The sequence below is a fragment of the Pholis gunnellus genome (genome assembly GCF_910591455.1).
Source record: "Pholis gunnellus genome assembly, chromosome: 4".
Taxonomy (NCBI): domain Eukaryota; kingdom Metazoa; phylum Chordata; class Actinopteri; order Perciformes; family Pholidae; genus Pholis; species Pholis gunnellus.
In genome coordinates, this window is record NC_136530.1 from 21519249 (window position 1) to 21531057 (window position 11809).

Here is an 11809-nt window from a genome sequence, read left to right on the forward strand (position 1 = left end):
CAACGCAAGAAACAAGACATAAAAATCCCAAAACCCAATGTGTAGTGCATACTTTATTTGCAGCACTTGAGTTTAGTCTAAATCTCACCTTACCGTCTTATGATTTTCGATTCAACATGTCACATTTTGGAAATGTGTAGTTGTGGTTTACTTTTCAAAGTTCAATCAGATTACATGTTCATTGTGAGGCTACATCAGTGTAGACACATTCTAAATTGTGGTATACATAAAGCATGACATAAAACAGCATAATTTACATTTTTTGCTTATTATGACAACAACAAAAAAATCATTATTTTAAGTTTTGACACTACAACCAGACTGCAAACTATGAATGCAACACAAATTCGTCAATACAGCTTTTATTTTGTAATTTATGTCCAGAAGATCCAGGAACTGTTGTCCTCCCCATCTGTAGCTTCACAGCCTAAACCAAGAAGAGCCGTATAGGACTTTAATAAAGAAGTTTCCTCTCTGTTGCGTTGGCAGTTTGACTGTAAAGATGCTTCCAGGAGCCCTCACTGTGTTGCTGACTCTATTCAGCCTCATTGAGACCAAACAGAAAGACTTTTATACTTTTAAAGTTGTGAACATCAGGGGGAAGTTAGTGTCCCTGGAAAAATACCGGGGTTCGGTAACTTTGAGGTAACATTACACATACAGTATATCGGTGATGCTAGAGTCACACTGTAACCGGTCTCTCTGCATGTCAACCGGTGGCATGAATGAATTTTGCATGGAAATGTTTATTTCTAATTTCTCCCAGTTAGCATTGTGTTAGTATACGTAACTAACACAGTAGTGCAGCGGATCAGTTTGACTGCTCTAGCCTGCTCGGGATGTCCCATCATGTAGCCCCGCTAGCCTACGTGGCAAGAGGCCTGCAGAGCCCCTGCAGCTGCAGGAGCTTCATAGAGTTTTCATTCAAAGCAGGTAGACTAGATTCGCCTTTATCCGTCTATAATGAGTTGATACAATGTAACCTATATGCACTTCAGATTTTATTTAAGTTTGTCTGGGTTAATAAATGAGACTGAACATAAGGCATTTTATTTGTAGGTTTGTTCTTAATAATTGCTTTATTTGTTGTTTATTGCAATTAGTCAATCAGGCTTTGTTCAACACAGTTCATATCAAAAGACACCACATGACAGCGACAGTAGAACAGAATAATGTATCGGCCGCATAGTATTTGTATCACTGTAGTAGGAAAATTCAATACATTCTATTTTTTTATTTTTAATATAATCTTTAAATTGTTCGCTTAAACAGAACGTTAAAGGATGCTCCCTTAAACACAGTAAAACAAATATAAAGTATGTATCCTCCACAATGTCCCTAGTGAAGGTCTCTTTCACAGAAGATTCCATGTTATTAGCATACCTAGTTATCACTGTACAGTGTTTCAAATACATATATAATGTATATATAATGCACCGTTGCTGTTTTAAGAAGGTTGCCGTTGTGAAGGATTGGGTTTGTATATAGGGTCTACTCCAGGGGTGGCCAACCCGCGGCTCCCGAGCCGCATGCGGCTCTTTGCCCGGTTTCATGCGGCTCTTACGTTCATATCGAAGTTTGTATTTGTGTTTTTTTAATGTGCGTGTTCGCTTCGCTTGAGTTAAATACGGTATTTTCGTCAAACGCGCATGTGCGGCCACAGATTACGTTCCTCGTCGACCCATTTAACGCCGAGACGGACTGTTTGAAAGCCCCGCTAGTCACAGATGAGGATGCGGCTGAGTTGGAGATGATCGATCTTTGTGAGGAGGACCAACTCAAACCTGCTTTAAGGGACGGGACCATTGAGTTCTGGAAAAGTGTGCCAATGAAAAAATACCCCAATGTCAAACGGGCTGCGCTTAAGATACTGTCAATGTTTGGGTCAACGTATGTCTGCGAGTCTGTGTTTTCTACCCTGAAACACGTGAAATCAAAGCATCGATCTGTTCTGACTGACACCCATGTGAAAGAATTGCTTCGAGTGGCAACAACGGAATACAAGCCAGATTTGAAGAGGATTGTTCAAGGCAAGGAATGCCAGAAGTCCCACTAAGTAACATGCATAGTAAAAGAAAAACACTATTGTAAATTATTATATTTTTGTTTGTGGACTTGGTTGAACTGAGAGTTTGTCTGTGTGAGACAGTGCACACAATGTTCATTGTTGAAAATGACTGGCCTGTGGTCTTAGGAGTCCATTTCTGTCATTATCATGTTGGTGTGTGACATTTACAATAAATCTGGCTGAGCAAAGGTATGTGTGTGTGTGAGGAAGGGATAGGGTGATGTTCATGTGTGCCCATGTGTATGATGTGGCTCTTTGCAGTAACACAGTAAAAAATGTGGCTCTTGGTCTCTGACTGGTTGGCCACCCCTGCCATAGAGGAAGCTGCCATTCACTCTGATACACTGGGTGCTGCGTCAGGACTTATTGGAGTGACAGGCTTCTTGTCGTAAATAATAAAATGCACACAACGTTCATTCCTATTCACAGCCTGCAGTGATTGTTTTTGTGAAATAGTTGTTGGGAACGAAAAGGAGCGCGTTTGAGTTATCAGCATATATAAAAACGAAATTATTGACATCAATCAAATTATGAATATCAGTAAAATTATCAACGATTATTAATAATAAGGGGGTACCACCCTGCGAACAGGGATCAATAACCAAACTATGAATTAAGTCTCATAATTAGTATTCACTCTCAATGTCAACAGTCAAAGTACTATTCCACATTCAGAGTGAAAAGTGAAGGTGTTGAGTAGGAGCACAGGCCACATATCCAGCTATAATCACAATACACAGTTGCTCTTTAAAGTATAACTAATTTTAATTTATAAAGTATAAATAATAATGATGCAGTCAACTAATATCTAAAACTAACAACAAAACTATACATTCATGAACATGCTATCTAAAATCAACAAACTGTGGTAAGAGGGAGATTGTGTGTGTGTGTGTGTGTGTGTGTGTGTGTGTGTGTGTGCGTGCATGTGTGTGTGTGTGTGTGTGGGGGGGGGGGGGGGGGGGGGAGGCGAGAGCACCGCCCAGACAACGTGTGATGGAATCTAAACGTAGCTACGTCACGTGAGGCTGCACGTTGAAGATAGAAAAATAGACTTTGCACATGACCGCGCTCGCGAGACTACAAAATGGCGCGGGACTCTAACATTGGCGATAGACAATAGAAAGATTGCGTTATCTGCGTGTGTCTGAAGCAGTTAGCTCATCCGGAACTACATTAGCTTCACGCTATATGTGTGTGTGGGTTAGTAAAAGAAGAGAGAAAGCACACAAAACAGAATAAATCCTCCAAAAACAAAATAAGAATCTCCCCGCCACAGTGGAGTACGGAAGATTGCTCTCTCATCTACAGAAACACGGCTGACGATCTTTGAGTCGCTGAGCCGCGGTTCTGGCCTTTGAACTGATGAGAAACAACTTCCGGTCTCACCAGCGGTGAATCATCTCAGCGCGATTGCAGCAGTATGAAATACACAGTCATTTCTACACAACATTAACGATCTCGATCGTTAATCTCTGCGATTATTGAGCATACACACCACGTTATAAAAATGACACAGTAATCTAAGCAACACAAACAAGATAAGAAACACAATGACCTAAATCTGTCAAAAGGCAAAGAGGCCAATCCCAATGTCATCCCTAAACCCTCAAACCCTGAACCCTCAAGGACTTACTGACGTCACCTGGTAAGTGGTTGAGTGTGAGAGACTGTGAGGGCTTGAAATGGTGTAAATACGAATGGGACAGCACTTTGCTGCAACATATCATGTTACCATGAAAACGACAAAAATTTGATATATAATTGTGGGTATTTATTTTATATTTTGTACTCACTGATTTGAAAGTCTTCCAGGCTCTTTCCTCACAAGATGAGAGGTCATTTCAGATAATCTATTTCAGGGGTGGCCAACCCGTGGCTCCCGAGCCGCATGCGGCTCTTTGCCCGGTTTCATGCGGCTCTTATGTTCATATCGAAGTTTGTATTTGTGTTTTTTTAATGTGCGTGTTCGCTTCGCTTGAGTTAAATACGGTATTTTCGTCAAACGCGCATGTGCGGCCACAGATCCTCGTCGACCCATTTAACGCCGAGACGGACTGTTTGAAAGCCCCGCTAGTCACAGATGAGGATGCGGCTGAGTTGGAGATGATCGATCTTTGTGAGGAGGACCAACTCAAACCTGCTTTAAGGGAAGGGACCATTGAGTTCTGGAACAGTGTGCCAATGAAAAAATACCCCAATGTCAAACGGGCTGCGCTTAAGATACTGTCAATGTTTGGGTCAACATACGTCTGCGAGTCTGTGTTTTCTACCCTGAAACACGTGAAATCAAAGCATCGATCTGTTCTGACTGACACCCATGTGAAAGAATTGCTTTGAGTGGCAACAACGGAATACAAGCCAGATTTGAAGAGGATTGTTCAAGGCAAGGAATGCCAGAAGTCCCACTAAGTAACATGCATAGTAAAAGAAAAACACTATTGTAAATTATTATATTTTTGTTTGTGGACTTGGTTGAACTGAGAGTTTGTCTGTGTGAGACAGTGCACACAATGTTCATTGTTGAAAATGACTGGCCTGTGGTCTTAGGAGTCAATTTCTGTCATTATCATGTTGGTGTGTGACATTTACAATAAATCTGGCTGAGCAAAGGTATGTGTGTGTGTGAGGAAGGGATAGGGTGATGTTCATGTGTGCCCATGTGTATGATGTGGCTCTTTGCGGTAACACAGTAAAAAATGTGGCTCTTGGTCTCTGACTGGTTGGCCACCCCTGGTCTACTCTATAATGCACATAGCCCCATGAGGTTTTCAGATGCATCACACTTGAATTGCTTGATTGTGACACTAGATGGCAGCACTAGATGATGGGAACAAATAGAACGCATGAGCTGACTTATCCAGTGATGAGAAACTGCCTGATTGACTGTGACCTGAAGCATGAGGCTTTAACATGTATTAACCTGCACGAACATACTCAACCTTTTCCATGACGTGTATCTGTGCAGGTCCACCCATGACCACGTCACTTACACTTAGCATGAAAAGGTAAACAACAAAGGCATTGATCTCGTCAGACATGGAACTCTTATTCAGTGAAAGAAGTATTCAGATCCTCTACCGAAGTAAAATTACCAGTACAGCAATATAACAATACTCCATGACAAGTAACAGTCCTGAAAAATTGTTCATTCACCAATATCTACTTTTTTTTCTTGAATTATTCTTGAGAAAGTTTATTAGAAGTCTACGTTTGATTCATGACGAGTTCTTAAACAGCTGAATTTTCTGGTAATATAAAATTATTATTATTACATTGTTAATAATACATTATTACATAATGAATCCCATTGTAATAGTAGTTATAAAAATAGTTCTGAAATGGAGGTGCTTCTACAGGAAGTGAACGCAAAACGAGCTGTTACATTAAGTAGAGTCAGTTATGGATATTAAGTAACACAAACAATGTATGGAATGTTAGTACTCGTTCAGGTATTTATTGTCATGCATTATTGTGTGCCAGTACACTGTGACATCACTGTAGGGTGTGGTTACATGTGCAACCAAACAACCACGCCCTGAGGTGAAACAGCCATGAAACAATCAACCTTTGTTGATTGAACAACTGGATATCGGCTCACAAGAGGTGCAGCAAGAGGGGATTGCATTATCCCACTCAGGAAAAGTGCTTTCAGTCAGTCTGCATTTTCAGTACAAGCTGCACTACAGTGGAACTCCATCCCAGTGACCATTAGAGAACTACAAACATACAGTTCATTTAAAGCTCAATTAAAGAAATGGTTAGTTAGTACCCAGCTCTGTCAGCACTAGAATGTAACTGCACCTCTGTCTGTGTTGAACTTTGCCTCGATCTGTCTGTCGTCACCTGTCTGTCTGTCTTGAAATTGCCGGTCGACCCTCATCTACCTGCATGCATGTCTTTTATTGTTGTTTAGCTGTGTCTGACTGATTTATGTATTTCACATACTCTGCATGCTTTTATGTTTTGTGCCTCTGACATGGATGTTTTTTAGTGGCTAACAATTGCAGCATAATATTGTCTTTAGTGCATGTTTCTGTTTAACATAGTTATCCCTTAGTTTATTTGCTTTGTGTGTGTTGACTTTGAGAGCTCCGTGTTGCATTTCTTGTGAGTACTTGACAATGTATATGAGTCTCCTGAGTGATGATACTACGTATATTAATATTCTCACTTTTTTTCATTGTTTGTGCACGCATTGTAAAGCGTCGATGTTGTATAACATTTTAAATTTAATCTTATATTCTGTTTTTAGGTTTATTTTGTAACATCTGCCTCTTGGGACTACAGATGAAAAATAGCCTTTTGGCTAACTCTGGCACATTTACAGAAATGTTTTGATTAATGTGCACTGTCCGTTATCAAATAAACCAATAAATAAAATAAAGGGTTCAGAGGTTAGAGTTTTCTTTTGGCTTGTTGAAGTTGCTAAATTTGATATTCAGAGCATTAATATAGAAGCAAAAAACTATTTTGCTATGTAAATATATCGTGGATGAATAGTATGTCATATAGTAAAAGTTCCTAATAGTAATACAAATTAAAATGAAATTATCAATTGTGTACTTATTGTTAAACTAAGATCAACCCTGGTATGAAACTAGAAAACACATTGTGTCCTTCCTTTCACATATAATCCTTTCTGAGATGAACACAAGCTAACAAAACTAACAGATGATGAGCACAGAGCATGTTCAGTACATCTATGCTCAATCAGGTACGTGAACAGCTGTTTACAATTCCTCAGTTGCTGTTAATTGTTGTTTTGTGACTGTCAGGGCTGTTGCTGTAGTGTCTTCACAGTGTGTTCCTTTGGCTTTAGGTGTCCCTGGTGGTGAATGTAGCCAGTGAATGTGGCTTCACTGAAGAGCACTACGAAGACCTGCAGCAGCTCCAGCGGGACTTTGGGCCGTATCACTTCAATGTGCTGGCCTTCCCCTGCAACCAGTTTGGGCAGCAGGAGCCCGGCAGCGACAAGGAGATCGACAGTTTTGTGCGCAGAGTTTACGGAGTCTCCTTCCCCCTGTTCAGTAAAATCGCTGTCGTCGGAACCGGAGCCAACAATGTCTACAAGTACCTTGTGAGTGAGATGTGATGGTGTTGGTGTGAGTTTGTTCTTGCATCATTTGAAGATGTTTTCTTTATTAAGCAAATGAGCCCGAGACAACCAGGTTTCTAAACAAATAACAAAACATGGACAGTACAGTAAGCATATACGATACTGAAATCATGGGAAGAGAGGAGAAGGATAGGAAGACATTAAAATAAAGGTAAACATGTAGGGCAGAATACTTAAAAGATGGCAGAAATTAAATAAAAGAACAAAGGAAGATGGCAATAACTGATACATATTAACTCGTTTTCCTTCCCTCATTCTCTGCAGAGTCTTCTGGAAATGAGCCTGACTGGAATTTCTGGAAGTATCTTGTTGATGTAAATGGCAACGTGTTGAATGTGGACCAAAAGTTTCTGTCAAAGAAATCAGACCCAAAATAGTTGAAATTGTGCGTCAGATAATCCTAAAGAAGAAAGAAGAACTTTAACCTGTTTGTCGACTACCTAAATAGCCCTTTAAATAAAACAACCCGCACCCACCCCTTATACAGCCAGAATACCTGTTACGCGATTATGGAGAAATATGCAGATCACCATAAAATCTCACTGATTGATCTAAAATTGGAAAGAGATATCTTTTGGGTGTTTTAATGGCTTTATATTATTTCTAAGTACATATTTATATTATCTATAACATTTGGAATGAAAAACTATTTCTGTTATAAAGAATAGTAACATGTATTATGTTCGGGGTCAATTTGACCCCAGGAAAAACAAACAGCGGCCACGAAATGCAACCAGACATTCATCCACAGTCACGTGAGGGCCTGGATTGTAAAGAAAGGGTGATCACTGAACCCACTTATCCCTTACATCCCATATTGCTTCGAGTTTGTCACGCTCTCGTCGGCCCTGCCTTGTTTCTCTGTCATCAAAGCGTATGACTCGGGAGAAAACATAGAATGTGTTTAGAGACATGGTGGCTGGAAATACTGCCCTTCCAGTGTCAGCAGCCCAAAGGCTCGCTGTTTCTTCGCCTTTTGACTTGTACACTCCTGCCAAAATGAGCAACCCAATGTAGGCTTGCAAGTGGGTCACATTCAAATCTTTACAACTGTCTCCATACACGCGCCTCCTCTCTAAATTCGTCATCTCAAGTATATCTTTTTCGATTGATGGTGTTATGAAGAGCTCAAATGCTGATTTCATGTCTTGGACATGGCTGACAGCGTATCTGGTGGGGCCTGGAACCATTTTGATGACATTAGCAGCACTAAGTCTGCCCTGTTATTCAAGTGGGGAGACAGACCATAATAACTTTCCATTTTTGGAAGGTAGTGTGTTTGCTGGTGGTTGAGAGACAACAGGAGGGTCAACTCTGAGGGTCTCATTCTCATCAGAGGAGGATGCCTCATAATCAGGGTCCTCCTCAACATCATGCTCTGTCTCAGACACATTCTCCTCTATGTCACTTTCATGGTCAAAGAGATGAGACAACACCTCATTGACAGAAAACCTTTCCTTACAATTCATGTTCAGTTGAGAGAGAGCAGAAAGAGAGAGCACACAGAGCACCAAGATAAGTGGTTTAGAAGGCTGCTGTGCAAGTGTTTGCTCCACCCCCATGCCGTGTGAACTATCAGTGGATCTCACACTACTACAGTTCTGGTTATGTTAGGTTAGGGCCCTAAAGCTTTTTGAAGATTATAAAATTTCATGTTATAGTGACCTCAATATCATCCAAAACAACCAAAACAAATGTGTGTGAAATGTTGATATTTCTTATATGTTTTATATAGCTAAAACAGCCTGGGGTCAAATTGACCCCAAAGAACACCGATGCGTACAGCATGTGTACAGGACATTGAAAAGATATTATCATGTTAATTTTATGTTTACCCAGTTGTCCCCATTAAATTAGGAAAAGTCATTAAATATGAAGCGAAAAAAATTATGTCAATCATTTTTTTAGAGACGTTAATTAATTAAACATGGGTTTACAAGACATGTAGAATGTAAAATGTATTTTTATTTTATACCAAAAATGCCTCATTAATTAACTGTTTAAATCTTGGGTAAACAATGAAAGCAACAAGCAGCAATATCTCAAAAAGTCGCTAAAATTAGGCCTCCTTCTCTCTCTCACAAACATGGCTATTGTCAGTACTGAAAGCTGTGAAGCTATAGCAGCTTGTGGAAGGCTCCGTGATGCGCAAAGAGTGCAAGGCAGGTATGCAATCCAATCCTTTCACAGGCTTATTACAGTACTGTGACAGCCACACATACCAGATTTTTGGGGATGTAATGAGAATTTCAACAAATATAACAAAAAATGTTTCTAAAATAAACCCACCCTACTCATCATTGACTTTAACTATAATGCATTGTTTTACACATTATAAGTTTTAAGCAAATATAAAGACATTTTAAGTGTAGTATGTAGTAATGTGTAGTATATAATCAACAATTCTCATTATTACAACTGTGTTACATGTCATTCATTTTCTGTTTATATACCAGTATCCAATTCTGAAAGCTTCACAGGAGGAGTTCAAGTTGCTTAAAAATCCCTGCTGTTAACTTTTGGGGTCAATTTGATCCCATTCAATGTTTAACCTTTTGGACCCTAAGCCTTTTTTTAGGCCTCTTCTCGAAAATTGTAACCCATACAAAAGAGACTACAATTCTGTAACTACAAGGTCTATTTTAAAAATGTTGATGCTTGAATAACACTAGGGATTGTGAGATTTGATGAGATGAGTAAATATTGTGTATATGTTACTGGTTAATAGTAGCTGAACACAGCAAACACAGCAAACAGGGAAAATTCCTCGGTTCGTTTGAAGAAAAAGCACTGTAATTTATTAAATGAGGCCCTGGCTAGCCTAAACACATTCCCAATTCATAGCACAAAGGGTGCAGGTGCCTCACAAAAAGATTTGGTGTAAATAAAGTGAAGCAAACCCCAGTTATAGGTGTTTATCTAAAAAAACATGCCAAATTCTCATTTTCGAACCAGAATTTGCAGCTGTTCCATTGTACTTTTATATACTTTATAATTATATATTTCACTATATTTCACTTTGTTTATCACTCATATTGTACAATCTATCATGACAGCGCTGTTTGGCATAATTTTGGCATAATTTTGACCCATTTTGACCTCTCATATCTCTCCTGGATGCATTTTCCTCGTCTCTGTCTGTTTGTCTAGAGCCCTTGCTCAGGCTCTGCCGGGCGGATCTTGTCATGTGACCACTCGTTACAACCAGGTGCTCAATACGAACACACTTGTGTGTTCCATGAAGCGATTGACAGAATTATCAGCCAATAAAACTCCAAAACCGTGCCGCAGTCAGCCCCCAAGCCCCCTGTATGATTCGCCGCCGGCATTCTGACCACCATTTTGGCTCAGATGAACGGAGAAACGCCATTTCAAGTTCCAGAGTACCAACTTAGCAGAAGAACACATTACTAATAAGGAATAATTTCGGATTTCACCGTTTTGGCCCTCAAAACCGACTCAAGGTATGATACAGTTCTAATATTTCGCAGTGTGGGAGTTGTGCTTTCTGTGGCTTGTTGGCTGTAACTCCTGAACGCTTTGACGGAGAGTAATTTGGACGATACCGTTGAAATCTGTGTGAAGCGCTAATGCCGAGATTTACGAAGCATTCTCTGAGTTGTTGTCTTGCCGTTTCTGGCGTCAAATGCATGATATTGTGGCGAATCTTCTCAGTTAGTTAGTAGAATAGTTTATAATGGTGTTTGCAGTGTGTAAAATGGTTAACTTGATTGCATTAAGGAGACTTTTTTCGATAAAATAAAATAAAAAAATTTAATTTCTTTTTTTAATTTCTTTATGAACTTTAATTTCTACGACGCTCTCTTCCATTACAAATCTCGCTCTGTACCCCAAATGGGGCTTACATTTAATCTTAAATCGCATGACAAGTTGAAACCTTAAAAACAAAAAATCTTGATTCGATATCCAGTTAATCAATGTTAACCCTTTAGAGTCCTTCAAAATGTATAGTTGCTCCAGGACCGTGTGAACATTGCCACACCTGCTTTTGCTGAATTGCCACTCCTACTTACCACCACTAAACAATAGTTGTCCTATTATGAACACAATAATGATTCAACAAGTAAGACAGTATGACGGGTATAACATTGTCACTACCTCTGCTTCTCTGCCACTCCATTCTGCTGTTCCCACTTCCCCAGGCCCTTACATTTCTTTAACACCTTGCAGTCATTGACATTCTATACCTGTCCACCAGATGCTCTTTGACTTTTCCACCTGTCTTAGTCACCTGCCATTCTCTTTCACTTCTTTTCGTACTTGCTCCCCATGCCAGAAAGCCGACATTCGTTTTTTGAACAAATCACGAAAGTGGCTTCACATTTGTCTTTAGTTCATTATTCTTGGCCTTTTGGATAAAAACACCACAGAAGCTATACACTGTTCTCATACATCAGAAAAGCTTTATTAATTAAACAGGTTTAAATATATACCAGACCGTAGTCACATTACATTAAACCACTGCAATAAATATGCATATCATATATAAATATATTTGCAAAAGTGCAAAAAACAAATCAATAATAGCAGAGTGCAGATCAAGGTTATCATTTTAATTGTTTTTTATTTTGTATTTTTGTTCTGAATTTAAGATTACATTT

The 11809-nt window shown here is 39.4% G+C and overlaps 1 protein-coding gene across 1 annotated transcript; it reads left to right on the top strand.

The window, feature by feature from the left end:
- Positions 1 to 501: 501 nt before the first annotated feature.
- LOC306694781 (glutathione peroxidase 7-like) lies at positions 502 to 7564 on the top strand (the record flags this gene model as incomplete). Its single annotated transcript, XM_079157785.1, has 3 exons — positions 502 to 634; positions 6891 to 7152; positions 7452 to 7564. Exons 1-3 carry the CDS (start codon positions 503 to 505, stop codon positions 7562 to 7564), a joined length of 507 nt encoding a protein of 168 aa, XP_079013911.1. The 5' UTR covers position 502.
- Positions 7565 to 11809: the final 4245 nt, after the last annotated feature.